Genomic DNA, 23,035 nt, shown 5'->3' with positions numbered 1-23,035 from the left:
AAAATGGTAGCGGAAAGTAATTGTAATTGTTATTGTAATTTTACTGATTACATCCATGTAAAGTAATTTTTACTTGTAATTAGTTACAATGTCAGCACTAATTGTAATTGAGCCCAATTACTTTTTCTGAGTACTTTTAACAACACTGTGTGTTAATAACAAATAGTTATGAATTGTCTTGCAAACAGAAAAAGTGTGAGTGATTTTAATGAAAGTAATGTATTCCGCCTGTACAAACTAGAAACAATTAAGTGAAAAGTCAGTGTGGGTTATGAAAATACTGTGTTCACTAAAGGTAATATTGAAGTCTGCGAAGTAACGTAACTATGAGAAATGAAATTCTAGGTAGGTACGTGAAAAATATAGTTGGGTATACGTGCCTATAATTGAACATGGAGGAGAGCTCCATTAAAAAAGTAATATTTTTGATAGTTTATTAGATGAAAAACAATGTATTATTATTTAGCCTGGTAATGAAACTGTTTTTTAATATTTTGTTATATTAATGTGAGATTTGCTTAACTAGATATTACTATAATGAGGGATGTATTTTAGTCGTAATATTTGTAGGTCCAATTTTTTTCTTTATTATTGTTCTTTTGAAGCAAATAGACTTACGAAAAGGCATATAATGTGCATGATAAAGTATCTCTCAACACCCAAGGTCAGTTTCACGATTGTAATGGAATTGAAATAACTACATAGTTGCTACCAATTAGATGATTTTCCATAATAAATGATAATGTGATTGATAAATTTCAGGAATGTGACATTGCTTACTAAAGGGTGGGGTACTCTGGCTTCGGGAAAGCAAGTGTAAACAGCTGTGTGATTGACACTCTTGGCATTGTGTGTGTGGGAATTTTCTGTCAGACTTGACCGTTAAAGTAGGCCAAAGTTGTAACAAAATGAAGAAAAGTTTAGAAAGAACTATGACACCTATGGGAATGGTTGGTGAATGGATTTCCTTAATTTTTGGCCAGAAAATAGCAAAATCGGTGATTAATTTCGATTTAAAAAGTGCTTGTAAGTCAGTACATGTGAAAGAAGTGAAACTTATTTGCCAATTAAAACTTTGAATCATAAGTTGTAAAATGATAGTGAGAGAGAGAGAAAGAAGACAATTTTGTAACAAAATAATTGTCACTGTTGAAATACACAACCGGTAGTGCAGGGACTGCTTTAATACTCACTACGCCGCAATTTTCAGTCTTTTGCAGGTCAGAAACGTTTCGCATCAATGTTGCAGTAAAATTAAGCCTTGAAATCTTACTTTCATTGACCCCAAAGAAGTTTATCACTTGAAATAATTACCCAGGGTAATTTCTTTACAGATTCGTGTGTATGCTCATCCTGAAAGTATTTGTTGACGGCTGCAGAAATGTGTGGCTGTGCCGAGGGGAATCACTCTGGCGCGATGTGGAGCATACGTCCCACCTGAGTCGTGATGGCGGCTAGGTGCAGCACTGGGCTTCACCTGTGTACTGAATCTTCCCAGGAGGTGAGGTTCCTGGCAATCAGTTGTGACCCCAAAGTCTGCGGGTCTCTGTGCCAGGGTGTAACAGACGCTAGGCTAAACTCGTGGTTTATTGCCGTTCAGTAAACTGCTGTGTCCCCATTGCGGGGGCTGAGAAAGCACGGAATAGGTGCTAGTCGGATAAAAGTAATTAGGGAAGTCCTGTGTGGGGGGGGGGGGGGGGGGGAAAGCACTTCAAACATATTTGTTACGTCAAGCAAGTCTATGTTTTTACTCATTTATGTAGAAAAATTCTTTCTCAATCAATTACACATTAGATAGTTTTATAAATGGCAATGTTGAGGCACTCGTAAAATGAAATTATTATATGAGGAGTTACAATATAATCTAATAGCAAATCATGAAAACTTATTGACCGTCACTTTGTATTCAACACTTCCTAATACAAAATTTTTTAGAAACAAAATTGTGTTAAGAAGGGGGGATGAATGATAACAATAAGAAATTAGTGCCGTGGCCCCCTGGGGCAGCCCCTGGCATCAGGTTTTGATGGTGCAATCCTGCGGAGCTTGGCTGCTGACCAGAGCCAGAACTCTGCAAGCCAAGCCGGTTGGACTGTACCATTTTCATGTGACGTCATTAACATTGTTACATCACTCACCGATGAGAAGCGTGGTGAATACAAGAAAACAGTTATTTCAGTAAAAAGGTTTTAGATTATGCTATAGTAACGTGGTCTTTGGCACAATTTGTTGTGTTTGTACTTGATTTCTGATAACCAGCGTTGAAACAAAAAAACAAATAGTTTAGAAGAACACTCTGCCCTAATACAATATTCTGTACACAATGTGATATTCCCAAAGTTCCAATTTTACCCATAAAGATAGTGTAATTAATTCCTGCGTATAATGTGCCTGAAATCATACATGTAATGCTTGTAGTATGCAAAAAAAAAAAGCTTGACATATATGTTTATACTCCAAGTATGAAAGGGACAGATGTTAGCAACTATGTTTCTGTGGACACCTTCACCTTTGAAAACAATATCAGAAATCTTTTCATATGTACATACGTAGTTGAACCGTTCAGCGAGAGCGCAGATAAAACAAAGCTTTTACATCGGTTATACAGTTGAATGTCTTTATTTCGTAGAGAGGAATGCACAGAAAACACATGTTCCAAGTGGCGAAGGAGTAGACACTCCCACTGTAACAGGAATGTGGCAGTGCGTCCGTGAAGAACATAAGGGCAATTCTATTGTTACGGATGTAACAATTGCAAATGTAATACTGATTTTAATTCATAATAGAAATAAGTGTAACCCCTGAAATTTTTTTTGTACAATAGTCTAGCCTTGCTAGTTATTTATCTAAATTTATAGAATTTTAGCATTGCATAGATAATAGTTAATAATTCATATAGTATATAACAAGTAAGGTTTATAAAACATTAGGATTTTCTTGATTTGGTTTCAATCTGGGTGGAATTACCCATAAGTGGGAGAATCGTGATGTTGAAAAGAAAATATTTAGATTGGTCCCAGTAATAGTTTAATCACTGACAAGTCTTGATTTATATTACATACCTATAATAAATATTTTAAATTCATTTAGTCCCTTTGGAAAACATAACAGTTATTTAATAGTTTTCTACTGGCCGTTAAAACTGTGGTGCTGAGTGTGACTGTTTCGCTTCGAGCACGCCAATTTGTGATGCGTGCCTATGTCTTCACAGATGTCTTGAGCACCACTGTTGCACCTCACGGCCTCCTTCTGCACCGTCATACCACGCAGACGTGTGTGACCAGTACCGCTGGTCCCAAAGCCTCATCTTCACCACGTGACCTCCAGAGGTGAAGCGGAAACTGTTGTACAGGTTGGCTTGAACTTTCCGAAAAGTTTGAAACAATACTTATTCAAGTTCTGCTTAGGCACAAATTTCTGTAGAGTTTATTAAGACAAAGGAAACAACACAGGAAAATTGACAACTGGGAAACAATACTAGCAAGTAAATATTAATCACCAAATCATGAGCAGTTAACAACAAATTTAGTTTCAACATTAACTAAACGTAACATAAGGAACTATGTGAATAGATTGAATAATTTGAAGCAGAATGAAATTTTTTCGATGTAGTTTTATGCAACAAGGTGACAGTGCTTATTAATATCATAGGAAACAGACTTTATTTTGTTATGAAAATATTGAATGATAATTTAGATAAACTATATGATGTATGGTAAAAATATATTTTGATAAGTATTGTTCCCCGTCAATAATGACTGAGTGAACAGTAAATCTGAACTCTACTATCATTGTATCACACTTCACTCTCTTGATTTGCGTAAGGCAAAATAATCATTTAATCTAGATATAATTACCTCTATGTTTATTTTACCTTTGATTACTTTCACACATACCGTATTGGCCGACCCCTCCTAGAACGCACTCAAAATCAGGGAAAACTACATTACCCAATTTATTCGCTTCAACCCACCAGCGACGCACATTCTTCTCGTCAACACCATATTTCTGCCCACCCTACTACACTTTTGAAATAGGCCGAAAAAAAGCAATGCTTTTGAATAATCTATAAAATAGCACCGTAACGCAAGACAATCCGGATATTTATCTGAAATTATTTTAAAAACATTCAACACAATAGTTTTCTGTTCTTTTCTCAAAGACTTTCACGTTCTGTGTTTTACAAAACACGGACCGGCGTTAACCATAACAAACCGTGCGCGCACGAATCCGAAATACAACTTTTACGCCGGACATCAACTATACACCGTACACACTACGTCTGCTAACATAATTGTCAGTACATACTTGCTGACACATTAAGCTGTATTGGATATCAATGGTAAAATGCTATAATGCTATATAACAACAATTGTTATAAAAATGGCATGGTGAAAATACTACAAATGGTATGTAACCAAGGTACTCTTTCTTACGCAAGAATAATGTACACGGCGGCCGGCAACCAATGAAAATGTCTGTTTACAAAATGTTTTATTTATTCCATATTTCCGGTAAAAGTGAACGAAGAATACGGTAAATAACCTTACGGCAAAATAATTACTGTTTTTACTAATTATTTACTGGAAATACTACATTTCACAAGCAAGTAAAATTACCGCAGCCTATTAAATACAGTTCAAAAATAACTAGTAGTGCACCGATTACGAGAGCAATAATCGGCAGATACCGATTATAATGAAGAAATTTTTTTAAGTGTAATAATGTACACAAAAATTTTTATTCCCATGTGAATTTAATAACAAGATTAGGTAAAATTGAGAATACAGTTATAATAACAGTATAAAAATATATAAAATACACTATTAAGTCATTGAAAGGGGAAATTAAATTAACTTCTATTTAAATATTTGTTATTGTAAACAACTTGAACTACAGTCTAATAATTGTAATTTACAATGGGTAAGTGTTTATTGCGGAAAACTAGCATTATTATCGACTATCACATAAGGTTGCATCAAGAAATTACCGTTTAACAATTTAAACATGTTGCATTATTTTGTTTACTTGAGTTTATAGAAAAATGTTCCCACACTTCACTTTTTTTCTCCCTACAATTATATAAAAATGACTAAAAACCAATTCTAGCACATGTGATTTTATTTATGTTGACTGAATATATAAAATTATAAATACTTTTTCACGTCACATACAAATACAAACGGATAATGTTACCAAAGACACCCATAACGCAGGGGGGGGACACTTCATAGGGCATAGCAATCACATTTTTCTAGTTGCTATACAACTTTATCCAACATCTGGGCACAAAAATTATGATCAAAATACCACGATGATTAAATAATTATTACATTTATTTTAACATTTTATCACATTTATGACATAAATTAGTATTGTTGAAATGAAAATAATAAAGGAAAATAAACAAGTTTTCGTTGGCATGTCGAATCACTTGTTTATCCAACAACACCATAATTAATGGCGTTGGCGTTGAATTAAGCAATATTAAATAGGTTTAATAAAAAATTTCTAAGGAAATTTTGTTTCAATCATGTTGAAATAGTAATCTCGTTAAATAATATCAATGATTTCATGAATTACTTTATAAATCACTGTTATGAAACATGTCTGATTCGGCTACGTGTTATGTTAACTACTAATACAAGAGAAGAGATATTAATAATTAACTTTACTTAAAGTTTCCGCTTGACGAAACTAGGTGCGTGTAAATTATTAAAACGAAACAAAATAAAAGTTTTGTGTAATTAAAATAGTGATGAGCGTTTTATTTTCATGCCCTACAGAATTTCCTCTTTTCAGATAGTGTGTAGTCGCACATTGAGGACAAGCACACAATACATTAATATTTAGGTACTGTTCTAAATGTCAATGAATCTCAAATTCTGCTCAAAGTTACTACCTATGTACTTTAATTAGTCTGAAATGTTTTGTATGAATTTTATTTTTAGGTTGAGAGGAAGGTGTGGGTAAAAATTTTATATCGAGTATCTAAGTCTATCCCTAGATACTAATCGGCATGATCCTACGGTAATGATGCTTGCTGTTTTAACATTAATTAAAACAGCAAGCATCATGTGCCACCGGATAAATCACATATGATCAAGGAATAAACTTGGATACGTGATACGGAACAATTACCCAGGTGAGGGTTGCGATAAAATGAAGTGTCTATTTAATTTTTATGTTGAAATAAAAGTATTTTTTCCCCTTAACAATTGACATACACCTGTCTTCAAGAAGTGAAGATACGAGAAAGATGTGTACTTTCACCTAATCCATAAAGAATTAGATGCCATTGGTAACAACTTCATTTCAGTTTTTGTGGGAAAATCGTACATCTTAGGCAGTTAAATTTTGCCAGAAATATATTTTTTAATAATTAAATACTTCTGCACATTTTTTTATGCATTAGTTTTGTTTACGATTTGTAATGCAATTCGGTATGTACCCACGAAAATCCTAACCTTAACTTCAATCACCGTGATTCTACTAAAACAGAAATTGTTTCCTGGACATAAAAAAAGGCAGAAATTTAATATAATCCGAAAATATGTTACATGTTATACATTTTAACAAATGTTATAATACGTAAACAAAACATTTTTAACTAAAATGAGGTTAAGGCAAACACTGTCCCGGAGGTAAGGAATTCACTTATTGTTTTAAAAATATTGCTCTCCTAAATCATTATACGTCACGTTTACCAATATGTAACTAAATGATTTTCATATAAGGGGGAAAAAAATAAAGTCAATATTTTAATAAATATTAATGCATGCACGAAAAAAGTCACAAGCTCGCCAACATTCAATTGAAGCTGAAAATTTCCCTACTATTCAAATTAGCGTTTTAAGCAAATTAACTGCAAACTGTACTTTCTACGATCAATGTTATATTTAAATTAAAATTTAATAATAATTTGAAACGCAAGTCTTACCCCAGAAGGTACTTTATCTCGGTTTTAAACCATTGCAACCTCGTTTTAATGTTTGCGTTTTTGTATAGCAACTAAAGCATTTCTAAATAAAAAAAAACGTAGAACTTCAAATAGCATTGAGTGTCCACTCTATACTAGTACTTTATTTACTCTATGCCATAACGAGTTTGTAAAACACAGTGATAAAGGGTGCGGTTACACGGGACCCTGAACTACTTCAGGTGAACATGTTTAAGTAAACACGTTTACAAACGCGAAAGTGTGCGGTTACACGGTAATTGCTGAAAAGTGTGTTTAGCTCTAAAACCGATTGTCTACTGTCAACGAATGACTGTGTTGTTGATCTCTATTTTTTAATTGCATCCAGAAAACGCGGGATTTTCTCACTTGTTTATACAACATTATCAGCAGAAATGAAATGTGTTTACATATTACTCAATATTTTTTTCAAATCGGGAATTCAAACATGCACAATAAAATTTTTAAACTTATTTTTTATTATTTTTTGAGCGAGAGTACCTATCTCAGTTTTAAGAAAATTAAGGTCAGGATAAATTAAAAAATATGTATAATTATCTGTTGGTTTTTTTTATTGCATTCGGTAAAATATTACTCGAACTTGTTCCAGAAACACTTTCCATCTAGAATTTCTGCAAAAGACTGTTTATATTCTAACCAGCCAATCAGAGGCTAATGTAGAAGATATGTCGATCTGAACTACTTTGCCAACCTGTTTAAGTTAAATGAGAAATGGCCTCGAACGAAACATGTTCAGACTGTGTGTAACCGCACTCAACAGCTGAACATGTTCACCTGAAGTAGTTCAGACTCCCGTGTAACCACGCCCAAAAACTCAAAGGTATCGGGACCACGATTTTGAACCGCTACTGCGACTCGAAAAGATCGATTGTCATAGAATCTACTGGAACTGTTTGTGGTAATTTGATTGCGTACCAGCTATTTACTTCTCCGGCCATACGTAATGAACAAGGCCACTAAACAAAAGACGAAACGTAAATAAACGTGTAGAAAAAATAGGCAATAAGATATATTAAACTTAACGAAATATCTGTAATTATGATATGACGCAGTTAGATGAATTTTGTAATATATACAAATATTACCGTACTTCGCCCTAAAATGTGTAACAAAATATTACACAGTAAAAACCTACTTAATTACACCGGGACGTAAATAATCGGCAAAGTAATCGCTAAGATGATCGCCGATTACGATTAATCGGTAAGTGCCCATAATCGCCGATTACGATTCATCGGTAGCCGCATCGGTACACCACTAAAAATAACCAGACGGAGCTTTTAAAAGGTACGTGCTAGAAGTGACCACATCTGTGTACTTCACGAAAAATACGATACGTTATTAGGGTGAAATGGGTGTACTAAATTTCTAATTTGGAAAAATTATTAATTCCACGTAAGTACAGCGTAATTTCAGGTCAATGAATTGTATGGCATCAGTGATTCACCTTGAAATGTATGTGTTTAATTATACAATTTTGGCTAGTACCCCATAATAGACCGACAAAACGGGCAAAAAAGATCGGCCTATTTCCAGGGCAATACGGTAACCTGATAATTTAATGGTCAAATACATATATATTATTACATAACATTAAGATGGATTTACGATTACAATATCAAAATAATTGGCCTACCTTAACCATAAAATCACCATTAATCATAGGATATAATTAAACAATCCCATTAAAGTCCCAAAAGAAAAATTTCTGTAGTCACAATCAATGTTATTGTGAAAATTGTACAGGAGGTTTAACGATTGCTGGCCGAAATTGAGCTACCAATAAATTAACAGGGCACTTTAACTTCTTGATTACCGAAGGAAGAACTCGAGGGAGGTAGTCATCCGACCCATAGGCCCTGTCTTCAAACAGAACCGAAACGGTTCACAGACATTTGGCAAAATAAGCAGAAAATTCCTTCTAACCATACTAATGGTTAGAGAATAAAGGATGTCAAAAACTCATGATACAGGGAGATAGCTTCCAACATCAGGAAGGGTACAAAACTCGCAAACGTTTCCAATATTCCAAAGAATAGCAAATATTATGAAGTATGATTAACGAAGCATGATTACTTCTACGAGGTACGCAGACTGACTAATCACCTAACTTATAACACCTTTAAACAACGACTGGAGTGAAGTCTTGACGCGGTATAGGCAATCTGAAATTGCAACGCGAAGTAACTAGTAATTAAAAGACGGAGTCAACGAAAAGGAAGGGGGGAGTCTTCGGCCTATGGACAAACATGTTCTTTGAGAAATACTGACTTCAATCTTTAGAAGTTATTGGCACTGTTTTTTTATTCTTTTAATCCCTTAATCCATTTTTCTTTAATTATGACCTTATTACTGTTAAATAAAATTATGTTGTGTTTATAACCTGTATTTTGCTTAACCCATACTAACTCTTTTGGGTATTTTGTAGTTTTTTTCTACAGTCATACATGGACTTAGCAACAGTATATATCCAAAATCTTACATCAAGTCATGCACTCCCGTTGCAAACATAATAATTTCTTTGTAACCTTAAGATTGTTGGAGACGAATAATTCTTTGAATTGATTCCGTTTGCACACAAATTTTTAATGATAAAATTCAACAGAATATTGTACTCAGAAAAAAGGATGTATATATTTTCGAAAAAGTAATTATTGAGATTAACAAAGAAAAAAATGAAACAATTTCAATTCTTTAATACACTTATGACATAGAAATAACACATACAGTACCCTCGATCAACATATATGCTAAATGGAAGTTGTTTAATATCCAAACCATTTGCAATCCACCTATCAGAATTGCTACTCTGAAACACTTCAACTATATATTTATAAAGTTGAAATTTTAGAAACCCAAATACAGTAAACTCTCGCCAGTCCGTGGCCCGAGAATCCGAAGTTCTCAGAAACCCGGGATATTTCCGAAGTGACATAATCGTTACTGTTTAGATGTATGTATTACTATTCTCAGTGTTGCATGGCCACGCATAGCTGCTGCGCTGCGCTGCCAGATTAGCAGCTATGTAACGGTACTAGCCCAACACTTTCAAGGGCAACGTGACTAAACAATCAGTGCGGCGCCTAGCCTCTTCCTTCCAGTATAACAAGAATGGCGCCTGTGAAAAGGAAGCACGTGACGTTAACATTAAAACAAAAGGTGGAAATTTGCAAAAAGTTGGAACGTTGTGTAAAGGTGGCTGTAATCAGGGATGAATATGGCATCGGCGATACTACGGTTTACGATATTAAAAAAAGTAGTGCTAAGCTCAAAATGTTTATGTTAAACAACGAGTCGGAAAAAGGTTTTGATAATCACAAAACTCTCCACACAGCTAAACTACGGGACTTGGACAGTGCATTGTACAAGTGGTTATCTTTAAAACGATCGGAAGTTACTACCTTATCAGGACCTATGTCGATAGAAAAAGGGAAAGAATTCTACGAAAAAATGAAGCTCACCGAACCGTATACATTTTCAGAGGGCTGGCTAACTAGATTCAAGGATCGGCACGGAATTAGGAAGTTGGATGTGTCTGGCGAGCAGACGTTGGCTAATGAAGATGCTGCGAAAGAATATCGTACCAGTTTCGCGAAGCTAGTAAATGAAAACTGCCTAACCTCCGATCGATTGTACAATGCGGACGAAAGTGGTCTGCCGTGGAAATGTCTACCAAAAACAAAATTAGCTAACGGCAACAAAACTTCACGCCTAGATTCAAGCAAAATAAAGAACGTGTAACAATACTCGTATGCGCAAATGCGGCAGGTACACACAGAGTAAAACTCACATTCATCGGAAAGTATGCACAGCCAAGGTGTTTAAAAAACGTCACTCACTAGCCTATTAATTACAGAGCTCAAAGTAATGCTTGGATGACTACTGAAATTTTTCTTGCTTGGTCCAATAATATTGTCGTGCCGAGTGTAAAGGAAAACTTGATAGAGAAAGGACTGGCGGAAGATAGCAAGATCATGTTATTATTAGACAATTGCCATTCTCATCCACTTGCACAGGAACTTAAGAAAGGCAACATATCGGCAACGTTCCTGCCCCCAAATGTGACAAGCTTAATTCAGCCTATGGATCAGAGTGTCATTCAAAATCTGAAAATTCTCTACTAACGTAATTTCATAAGTCAGTTGACAAACTATGATAGCAAAATAATTGAATTTCAAAAGAAATACAACTTAAAAGATACTACTTTTAATGTATCTTGTGCATGGAGTACTGTGAAAAATGAAACACTACACAAAACATAGCCTACAAAAACAGTCTTAGGTGTGACAGACGAAGAAGACAACGAGGAAGACTTCCCAGGATCCGGAGGTGGAGACATGTCAGGGCACACAGACAACACATACACGGAAATTGTACAAATGGTTGAATGTGCTGCCAAACAAATCCCTTAAACACACTGTCCATGACAGACCTAAATGGGTTGCTACCGGTCAACAAAGACATACCTATTACCATGTCACTTACAACAGAAGAGATAATAGATGCGATGAAAAACCCCTCCAACGAACCTGAAAGTAGTGGGGATGAAAGTGATGAATGTAGTAATAACACAGACATCACTTGGAATGAGGCTGCAGTTGCATGGGACACTGTTATAAAGTATTCTGAAAGGAAGAAAAACTGTTTTTCAATATCAAAAGTAATGCAATGCCATATCCTGCATTCCACATTTCTTCACAAAAGAAGACAGGCCACTAAACAGTCCGACATTCGAACACACATGGTAATGCAAGAAACACAGAATCAGAGTCAGTCATCTACTTCAACTTCTGGAACTGTTCATATGTTTGCGAAAATCAATAATTAAAATAACGCTTCGGGTACAGTTATACATATGTACATTGTTTATGAAAAAAGAGATTTGACAATTTGTATGTTTTGAATCCAAAACTTGTATGTATGTACGGTTTATACCACTTAAGGGCTTCAGAAAATCGGGGGTTAACCATTTTGACCCCCCGTCCCCCAACAAAAGAAAAAAAAAGATTTGTTAACTCTTTATATTAAATGTTTATAGTATTAATTGTATGTATTTGGCCATAAAAATAAAATACCATTAAATATTATTACTATTAACTTAACAAAAAGAAAACCTCCGACAACAGCGTGTAAACATGAAATGTACGCTAACCCACCTCACCATCCGGCCACCGACGCCACGCAGACGGTTGACAAACAACTCACCCACTCACCTCCGCGCAGCATATCTTCCCCCTCCCTTCAGAGCACTCGTCTACCGTCTGCCGCAAAGCAAACATTAAAGATTATCTAATGTACCCACGTTACAGGATACCACGTTATTTAAACCTGCCCACCTTATACAAAGCGTTATTTGTACGATTACGTGAATAGTCACATCTTCCAATTGTGAACTATGGGTAGCAACAGAAGCTTCATAATCAAGACATACCAGGATCCTGGGTGATAAGCTAGAAAAATTTCTTCATGCCTTCTCTTATCAGTTGTAAAGTTTAAGGACGCCGTTAGGCCAGCATGTATTTTAGTGAAACGGGATGATAAGAGCGACTCTCACTAATATTTATAACTTGGTAAAAGGTAAAAGGCTCAGAACTGTCGCGCAGTCATCTCTTTCCCATCAAATAACTGTGAAATTTAAACAGTTACCGTAACATTATATGGCGGGAAAATAAAGATAAAGGTTTAATACCTTTTCCTCTGGTGCTTTCAAGAAAATCTTTAACGATTTTATACGCCTAAAACTTCAAAACCATACCTTTTAGCCATTTTAACTCCTCGTAATCCAATATTAAAAAAACAGTTGGACATTGGCAAATTCTTAAATACTTTTCGTAAACAGACTCCAGTCGGATATTTATGGTAGGTTGGAAATTACGTAGATTTTCCTGAAACCCTGTACACCTTACGTCAGTATGTGAAACATGGTGCCAGTGACAAGTTTCCTAACTGTATGCAGCACACGACTGTAGTTATCACACTTCACAAACCGGGAACACTAGCCGGAGAGAAGGTAAATATAATTCATCTACGGTAAAAATAAATACTCTAACCGCCCTGCTAAATCCTCTCATTAAAGAAAGTTTAAATTTTTAGAAATTTTCGAGCAGAAATAATATTCTATAACTAACAAACAAATTGTATCAAAAAATTAACGGTAAATGGCTACCGTGGGGGACCCTAAAAAAATGTTAATTATACCGGGAATGGACTATACAAGAGGGCTGGAGAGAGGGAGAGAGATGGTTTGTTGTCTGGGAGGAAGAGGTAAACCATATAACATCATGCATCCGCTGCCTTTGCAGCCCCCAGCCTGTCTAGACAAGATTCTCACACTTCAACAATCTACTTCCACCTTATTTTTAAACGGAGCATCCAATTTTATACGAACATTAGTAAGTGCACTATAAACCAACACAAAATATATACTGCATGTTAAATACATAATAACTTTGTATAAGCCTTACCATTTTTTCCCCAATTATATTTATTTTATTCCAAAATTTCAGATTTTTTAACGATACTAATATACAATTAACTAATGATTTTTATTTTATTCCTCCCGTTTCTCCACTCTCCCGCCCCTCCTAAATTCGCTTCCCCTTAACAAGGATCCTCCCATGTTAGCGCACACCACATTACTACACCCAACACTTACATATCAAAATACGACTTCAGGTTCAATTAATTAAATTTAAGAAGACTTTAAATTACTTCTTACATAATATACTACCAACTTGAACAAATGGGTGTGTTAAATTTAATCAGGCCAGACTGTAAATTTTCAGAAAAAAAAATATCTCGGGTGCTACATTTACTACAAACGGACTATGCTGGTAATACTTACGTACCATTCTGTTAACTTCTCAAATGTCTTGTTTATAATGACATCCTGTAGTAGTACTACATGTACATTGACTACCATCTTATCTTTTAGAAATTTATTTTGTATTGTAATGAAAATTTTTCAAAAATCCGAAGGTCATAAATCCCCAACACCCACGAATTTACGAAAATTTACAGTACATGAAAACATTAACAATAGTTCTGATATTCAAAAAATAATTCTAACAGAAAACTGACAACGCAACAGTCAGAATCCACAGTATAGAGATCTCTGTAAAGAAAAATCAGTTTATATGAACCTTCTCAGGAATCAACCTGTTAAGTTTCTTACCGCATATTAACCCTGATACGCTGAAGAAGCATTCAGGATGAACAGTTGCAGGTGAAATGACTAGACAACATTTTACCAACAAACTGGCACACCACACACACTTAAACATTTTCAGCAAACACTGATTACATTTCCTAATAATTCAGAATACATGTTCCACACTGTATACTCCTGACAACTGTCAATTATATAAGTACCACTGCGTTTTAGTTTCTCGATTCTACTTGAAAGGAAGCAAATTTTATGATTTCAATAGTATCCATCTTTAATATAATGTAGGTTTTCTCGGGATCTCTCTTATTGACAGTAACCGTGGGAAATCCCACACCTATTTCCCTATTTTATAACGTTGTTGTTACAGAGACAATTTCAACTTGAGTAACAACAGCATATGGACCTACGTTAGCAGACACAACATTTAACATGCCCACGTATACCCATAGTAATGAATGTTCACAAAGGGCAGGTTCTTAATTAACCATGTAGTGTCGGTTCTGAGTTTTAATGATTCCAGGTACAGATCCCCCGTCATGGAAAAGCGGGAGACAGGAGGATAAGCTCATACACAGAGGAATTAAACACGAATCCGAAAAGACCACAAACTGACACATTCCCCGAATAAGTCTTCAGACATCGAAACCACGGTAGACAACGAGAACTCCACACGACACAATTGATCCCAAGGGAGAAGACTTGACAACCCAATCACAAAACGGCCTCCTCAAAATAAAAGTAGAAAGAGAACTAAAAAGGAAACTGAGGGGACAGGCTACTGATACTTTCCTGGTCTCTACAGCAACTAGTTTCTGAAAAGAACAGGCAAAAGAGCCATTACATGCCTCAGAAAAGACCAAAACTCACACGAAGTAGGATATAATCAGTTGGTGCCTACTAAACCCAAACAGCTAACATGTATTACAAAATGGTATGAGAGACACTACATTCCGAATATGTAGTTATAAACTCACACAAGAGTAGCCAGTAACAATTGAGATCAGAACCATGAGAAAGGTAATGGTAAACTACAGATCGTAAAGAATGGACAGGCAGTAATGTAAAATGATGTGAGCCATCACATGAGGGGGCATAGTAGTGGAGACAGTGAACAAAACCACAATGAATACCTTCAAAAGGCACAGAGTTTCTCAATGCCCATAACCCTTAGGTTCAAAATGAAACACGGCATCCGCAAATATACATCTCTAATATGCACAAAACTAAATAAACCTTTAATGTGATGCTAAGCACCTGCCATGTTAGGGTACAGACAGGGTCCACAGTATAACCCAGTGTATAAGTAAATATTCCCCAGATCGTAATATATCCATAAAGGCACCAATTAAAGGCAATGTAATAATATGCAGAAACATCAATTTTTCACCCACGATACTATCTGACATAACAAAACAGTGGGCTCAAGCCAACAACAATATTATCCTGAAAACTGCTAAGACGAACACACTCCACCTCCTCCATGCAACGGGGTGTAGATAAGTTGATAAACCGAAGACTACTACTCATTCATGAATGGAACACACTCAAGCTAATAATTATTAAGTAAATCTGGGTGTTCTAATGAAGTCAGTTGGACTTTTATAGCGACCACCAGATCTTAATCATACACTAATAAGTTATGACTACCTCACCCTCTATAAAGCCGAAGAAAAGTGAATCCTACATAAAGTCAGAATCAAAGGCCAGGGAGAGGGAAGTTTATATCAACCGTTTGTGGCACTTCTGGTACTCACAGAAGTACCCGATAAATTAACTATAACAAAAATGGAAGACGACTGACATATAATTAACGTCATAAACATTGGTGGATACAGTATCCCCAAAGTACTCGATACTAATAACATCCTCTATAATGTCACATCTTGAGCGAGGGTAAATCAGAGCAAATAATCAGCAAGGGCACTACCCGACATCTCGGGAGCATTCCACCCTACGTAGTAACGGCCAAATATTCTGGAGAAAGCGTTAACTGAAATACCCAGGTAATCTGTACTCTTACTAATCACCTAATCAAAGAAACGGGAACAGTGAGACTAAAATACCGACCTGAAAACTCGATCCTAGACCCCCGTCTCTAAGACATCCCATTTAACACTTTCCTTCCCATGTCATCATATATATGGATAATAATCTCTGGGGAATTCAAAACAAAGTCTGTACAGTCATTCATGTAATCGAGAATTGGGGAGAAGCTACAAAGTTACACTTCTCAAACACCAATAACAAGTGCATGATGATGCGAGACAAATTGGCTACACTACCACCAGAATAAGCTTAATGAGAAAACGCTTGTAATTACAAAATACATTCCCTACGACTAAAGTTATACTTGAAAAAATACGTAATACACAACCAGGATGTAACCTGTATGTCCCAGAAACCCGGGAAACTAGCACCTAACTAGGGAAAACACCTGATTGAGATAATAACACACATGATCTGGAAACGTCAACCAAGATATACAAAAGCCAGAAGATGTAGATATAATTATCCTGGACACTTAAGTGAAAGTGACAATAAGGGGCCCTCACTCAACACATTACCATGAAAGTGGTGACTTATGCGAAAATACTATCACTATCTTACTACATGAAGACACCTACTCAATTTACCTATACAAGAAATATCACGTAACATACCCCAAATTTATACATACGTCTATTCAAATCTTAACTGGAAAATGAAATTATCTCCAAACATTAGATATTGACAAATATCATTAATACCATATAAAGCCACATACCACCCGCCCCCTGAGAATACTATAATGGGAAAAAATAATTATATCGCAAATCTTCGTAACAAAAAAAAATAATTCAATTAACAACAAATCGTAAAAAATTGCCCAACATACCGTATATACATGTTACCTCACCCAATCCACAACTGCAAGCAAATCCTATTCATACATAATAAATATGAAGGCCCTATATGAATAACAAGTAAAAATATAAACATTACTACAAATAATTTCCTGGCCTCCAATTAACTATTCCTATTACAGAAATTAAATCACACTATTTTGAAACATTATGTGAATAACGTCTCACACATCATACGATGCACCTTACTTCATGACATATTTATAAAACCCATATAAGAAAGTCAGTATATTTTAACCTACTACCAACACGCATCCAAACTATTCCTAATATGAACCGTAATTTCAGAACATATCAATTCTTCCACTTAGTAATTATATAAACCACAAAATTGGATGAACATTCACATCATGTCAGTTGATCTATCCACATTTTGAACAATTAATTCTGTTATATACTAGAAACTTTAATGACAAGTTATTACCACCTCAATCTAAACATGAGGCAAGGAAAGAGTTTCCAAAAAAATAATAAGAAATAGTCATTAGTAATGTATAATATATTACAGTATTTACTTACATACAGGTCACGGCAATTTTACCAAATTTAACAGAGGGAAAATAAAGTACAACCTATATGTGAAGAAAAACATTTGAGGAATATGCACTTTAACATAAAAGAAGTCTATATAGGTATAGGCACATTTATTTACAACTCACACATACAACGAAACCCCTAATTTACGTTACCCTGTTATTCACACTACATTCTCCACTTCCTGCTTAATACCCAAAGAGTGAAATACAATACTTTCACGCGAATTACATCTGAAAAATCCATCCGACCTTTATACATTATATACATACCACAAACAACCAGGAAATACCGTGGGTACATATAAGAGTATCTAAACCTAAAAACACTGAGAAAAAACGTAACACTAATACCTGGCAATGAACATCTAAATTGCAAAATATAAATATTTTATAATGTGAAAAGTTACTTTTATAGCGAAACACACAATAATTTAGGCTGAGGCATTTAAAAGGCTGAAAAACTATAACAGGAGACAACCTAAAATACACGAGGGAAAAATGTAAAATCACAAATTTATAAACGAGACTGGTTGTTAAATTCCGACACCGTATATCTATATCAACTTCAGAAGATAAAATGAGCAAAGTCCTTAGAATAAATTCATACAAATTTCATAATTCCGGAAGTATTGTACAATCGACACATATATTCTAAACTAACATTATATTCTAAACTAACATTATGGCCTGGGGACATTAACTAATTCACTATTGATATCAAGACATCAAAATGAACATATTACGGCAGCGAGAAAACCGGTACCCGGGGAGTTTGAACTAACCAAACACAATAAAATACTATGGAAGGTAAACATCCATCCCAATTATTATATTATCATACAATATGTAATGAAATACCGGTGCAACTTAACCACAAGTAAATACGATATAACTAACTATCCTTATTAAGAGGGATTTTTAAATACCTATTATATTGACATAACTGTAACCCATTAATTAATATTACACAATTCAGAGGTACTTAAGGTAACGCAAGAAATCTCATTTCATTAACAGAAAGGTCCATTTTAAAGGAAGCCATATTAAAAATCCCCTATACATCCCACTAACTTGTGAAAGAAATACTTACCACAAAACCTACTACATTCAATATGTAACTGTTTCCTTTGACCAATAACTTTACAAAAATGGCAACATTCTATAAATGCAAAAATCTTCTTTATTACAGGCAGCAGCACCACCACCATTATTTTCAGACCGGAGGTCTACAAAATGGGAAGTGAAACACATCTCACCAAAACAATCTAGATTATATTCCAGAAATAAGGAAACAACATACACTGATAAAGCCCCAAATTTATTTTACTAAACACACAGAGTCATTAATGTACCACAAATATACTCCTATAACAATAATTCATTAGAGATAAAAGAACAGTGTAAATCAACTACTAGAAGTAGACCTGAAAAGGGCAAAGATTTTATTAAAAACCATTTATGGTATATCACCAATATATGCCAAATGTGATTAACTACATCAACATAATTTCACTAAATCAAATGTAGACTACTACAATACCCAAATTATGTTCGTAGAAAAATGTCCAACAAATTATATATTATACAGGTACTATTATGTCACCTATAAGTGTAATGAATTCTTTAATAAACAATGAAGATAATGTAAAATTACTCCACTTTGTTACATTCATAACCCACCAATAAAACAGGGCAATCATATAAATGCATTAAAACCACCACAAATATAATTTAACTAATCGGAAACCTCATCCACAAAAATGACAATACTAAGAATGTATACATATGTGAATAAACAATCCAATTTAAATATAACGTAACAAGGACAAATGATGTGAATATAAATCGTAACAACAGAGACATAATGTACCACTCCAGCCAAAGTAATTATTAAATACTAATGTATTCCAATAAAGACACACTAACTATTGGATGTAATACACACCACAATAGTAATTGATTGCTGAAATACAAAATATAGATAATTAATTCCAATCAGGAACATATAAGAATTTCCAAAAATAACATCTTAAACCATACAACAAACAGAATTTATTATTCCCACCCAACTTGGAAGGAAATCCAATTCAATCCAGAAATAAAATCAACCTAAGTCCAAACATGATTTTGAATTGTCAAGGGGATAAGGCTGAACACATTGACTGATTGTTATTGGGAAAAATGACAAAATGGGTCTTCGGTTTCATCAACATTTATTTCCAAATAACATGTTTTTACATATGAGAACAGTTTTTAGATATTCTAGAATTGATACATGTTGCTTTGTTTCAAAGATTGTGGATATTTCAATGTATTCCATTATGTGAAGTCTACAAATTCTGTTTTGACTTTAAGGTAGTAAAATATACAATCTTAACTACCTGAGGGTAAAGTATTGATTGACAATATATATACACATTAGTCTGTCATATTTGGGCCTGATAATTAATTGTTTGTGGCCCAATTTGCCACCTAACAGTAGCAAATAATAATTTTATATATATATATATATATATATATAGCATTACAAAATTAAGGCAAACAATATGTAGCTGGTTAAAAAAAAAAAAAATTGACAAAATTAATCTACCTCACACTTGGAAAAATTTCATTTTACACTCTTCTTCTCAAATTAGGGAGACAAAAATCCAATGTAGATGTGTTGTAATGGGTAAGCATGCATTGCACAAGTAGCCAACCTCCCTGATTTCTTCAATGTATTTGTACCGCTGCTTGAACATGTGGTGCCAACCGTTTAAGTGTCAAGAAGTGCACCTTATGGCACACGACTGTCTGCCAGCCATCAGAAACCTGAAACATAAAAAGTAACAGCAAGAAATCTGAAAAGCAAAAAGCATGTACACCTATCCCTCACTTAGCTCATCTACACTATCGGCTGTTATACTAACATCAGCAATGGCAAGTTAAATTGCAGCTATGGAGTGTAAAGGACCAAATTTTTTTATGTCTGCCGCCATGCCAAATGTTGTTTCCTGGCCACGAATTCAGTCTAGCCAGTGGCAAGCAATATCTGCTCATTCATCTGCCGGTAACTGTATGTGCTTTATCGCTCAATGCATCATGTTCCAGTATTTGAGACAAAACTAGAAGTATTATGGCGCACAGATTGACACAAAGGCCACGCTTATGTTGGTCGCGCTTTAGATTTAACATAAGTCAACTGTGCTCACAATATTCTTTTAAAGATGTTTTTATCATTTTCCCGATCCCCTCCCGTTTCCTGCGGGGAAAATCTATTTTTCCCGAAATTTTCCCATAGTACAAAACCCTATTCCCGCATACCCTAACAAAAATATTTACCAGTCTTTCGACAAATAGGACAGAGGTAACAAGTACCTGTCTTGAAGAAAAGAAAAAGAAGAATTTTATGTAAACATTAAAATTTAACCTCACATGCAATATCAATTGTTACCACATTTCTTTTAGATTAAAGGCTGTTAACATGTGTTTATCTACATCTGTAAAATTGCCCAATTAAACAAAGCTAAGTAGACATCTTGTTACAAGTGTAATGAAGAGAAAAATTAAAATGAGTTGTATAACAGACAGGCCATGAGAGAGCAGGTACAAAGGTGTCATGCAATAAAGAAATCCTAATTAAAAACTTGCAGATAATACAGTGTATTCCGTAATTAGTTTCGGTAAAAGGTTCTGCATCACGCACCCAAGTTTATCTCTTCATGCTGATGGTAAAATTCTGTATATATTGGTACTGTTATACATTATGCTTTCTGTTTTAATAAATTCTGACCAAACAATAACTATCTAATCACAACACAAATGAATTAAGGCATGTCTTATGACAAAATTTCCACTCACATTAAAACTTATGATAGTAAGAATAAAATGGCATCTATGTCCTAAGTTTATTTTCTATTGTTTGTAGTACAGTGGTTGGTTAGACCCAAGCCTACCCAACAGTTTCAAAATTAAATATCAGACTTTTCAAAATAAACCTAACATTCAATTTGAATTCTGTATTTTTATACAGGATTCATTTTGAACGTTACATTTGTATTGAAAAGCTACAAAACTTTGCATCTGAGTTTAAAAATTCCCCGGACTACCCTCTAATATGGGGGCAAGACTCCAAAAATTGTGCATACGCCCCTGCAGTATGCCAGCTCCATCTCACATGAATTTTACACACTTCAAACTAATAAATTTCTCATTACCCCAAAACTTCCGAAAATGGTTACCCTTCATTTCACTGTTATATCAAGGATCTTTTGCTGTACAAAATTAAAACAGCAAGCATTGTGCATCACAGGATCAAGAAATAAATTTGGATATGTGATACAAAACAAATACTGTTCTTTCAGAGTGTTGAAATTCCAAACTCCATTGTGTATTTTTCACAAATATCAATTCCCCCACCCACCCCAATTTCAAAAGGTGCGACAGCTGTCACTTCCTTCGGACACACATTTGATGAAGTGAAAAGAGGGGTAGAGAAAGGAAATACAGTCAAACCTCTATCTATCGAACTCGCATGTATCGATTGTCCGTGTTTATCGTATACTTTCTACGGTCCCGGCAAAATTGCCATACAACTAAGGTTAAAAAAGTCCGCTTGTACCGATGTTCGAATTATCGTTTTGTCCGCATTGATCGTACAAAATATGTGGTCCCGTCACAATAAATTATAATAGATGATCGTTTAACCATAAAGATTTTGCAGAAATAACCATATCTTAGAAAGAAACCGTCATAAAAACAGTAACGATAGTATACAGTAGTAAAAATCACCTTAAATCTGCAGCCAAGTAATGGAGCACGTAACTAAATATGAAGAAAAGACAAATGAACAACAACCTGCGAAGAATTATGGATGATGTACCATAACTACAGTACAAACCCAATTGTTATCCTAAGATAATTACCATAAAAAGAACTAAAGATTACTGCAGAAGCACGATAGCTACCACATTTTCACTACAGTTACCGTAACAACCGAGATGTATATTTACCGTGACGGTAATGTATTTATTTATGACATTAAAATTAAAGAACATTATTGAAAAAAAGGATGTTAAATTTTTATATGTACGTTTGGCACATGTTGCGAAGAAATAATGCGATCTGAAAGAATGCAGTACTACTACGAAAAGTGAAATGGGTAATCGTGGATTTTTAGGTTATGGCAGTCTCTCTCGTTTTTCAGTAATATCGGCCGAAAATTTTTTTTTTTTGGTCCCCTGAAAAACGATAGAGGTTTGACTGTAATGAGATACATATTGGGTCACTCACGCAGCACAGAAGTTCGTGGCGTAGCTAGAGTTCCGGCTGTTCGCTGCTGGCACCTCAGGGTAAAGTGTCGGCCGAAATCCGGACAGCTAGACACGAACTTCATTCCGGGACACTGGAAAACACCACGGGTGCCTGCAACACACCAAACATCCAAGCGTCACCCATGCTGCGGTGAAGC

At 34.9% G+C, this 23,035-nt stretch overlaps 1 protein-coding gene and 2 long non-coding RNA genes across 9 annotated transcripts in view; 1 reads left to right on the top strand and 2 right to left on the bottom strand.

The window, feature by feature from the left end:
• The window catches only part of LOC134540635 (clavesin-2-like), a 68,994-nt gene extending 56,529 nt beyond the window's left edge, over nt 1-12,465 (bottom strand). Inside the window, exon 1 of one of the 2 annotated variants that reach the window (XM_063383492.1) lies at nt 12,193-12,465. In XM_063383492.1, the coding sequence (XP_063239562.1) occupies nt 12,193-12,258 (66 nt within the window). In that variant the 5' untranslated portion in view covers nt 12,259-12,465. Of the gene's footprint in view, nt 1-12,184 lie in introns of both variants that reach the window. The other variant, XM_063383493.1, reaches the window with a different exon arrangement.
• The window catches only part of LOC134540636 (uncharacterized), a 37,700-nt gene that overhangs the window by 9,092 nt on the left and 5,573 nt on the right, over nt 1-23,035 (top strand). For 2 of the 6 annotated variants that reach the window (XR_010076469.1, XR_010076470.1), the window contains exons 3-5: nt 1,335-1,501; nt 3,212-3,352; nt 18,776-19,239. This is a non-coding gene — a long non-coding RNA (uncharacterized LOC134540636). Of the gene's footprint in view, nt 1-1,334; nt 1,502-3,211; nt 3,353-18,775; nt 19,240-23,035 lie in introns of those variants that run through there. The other 4 variants (XR_010076474.1, XR_010076472.1, XR_010076473.1 and 1 more) reach the window with 4 other exon arrangements.
• LOC134540638 (uncharacterized) lies at nt 20,164-23,029 on the bottom strand. The gene is made up of 2 exons (XR_010076478.1): nt 22,858-23,029; nt 20,164-20,397 (listed from the first exon to the last, which is right to left on the bottom strand). It is a non-coding gene; the product is annotated as an uncharacterized LOC134540638 (long non-coding RNA).

Source organism: Bacillus rossius, chromosome 17 (genome assembly GCF_032445375.1).
Source record: "Bacillus rossius redtenbacheri isolate Brsri chromosome 17, Brsri_v3, whole genome shotgun sequence".
Classification (NCBI taxonomy): domain Eukaryota; kingdom Metazoa; phylum Arthropoda; class Insecta; order Phasmatodea; family Bacillidae; genus Bacillus; species Bacillus rossius.
Note: the sequence above shows the minus strand (reverse complement) of the source record. Positions and strands in the feature narration are given on the sequence as shown.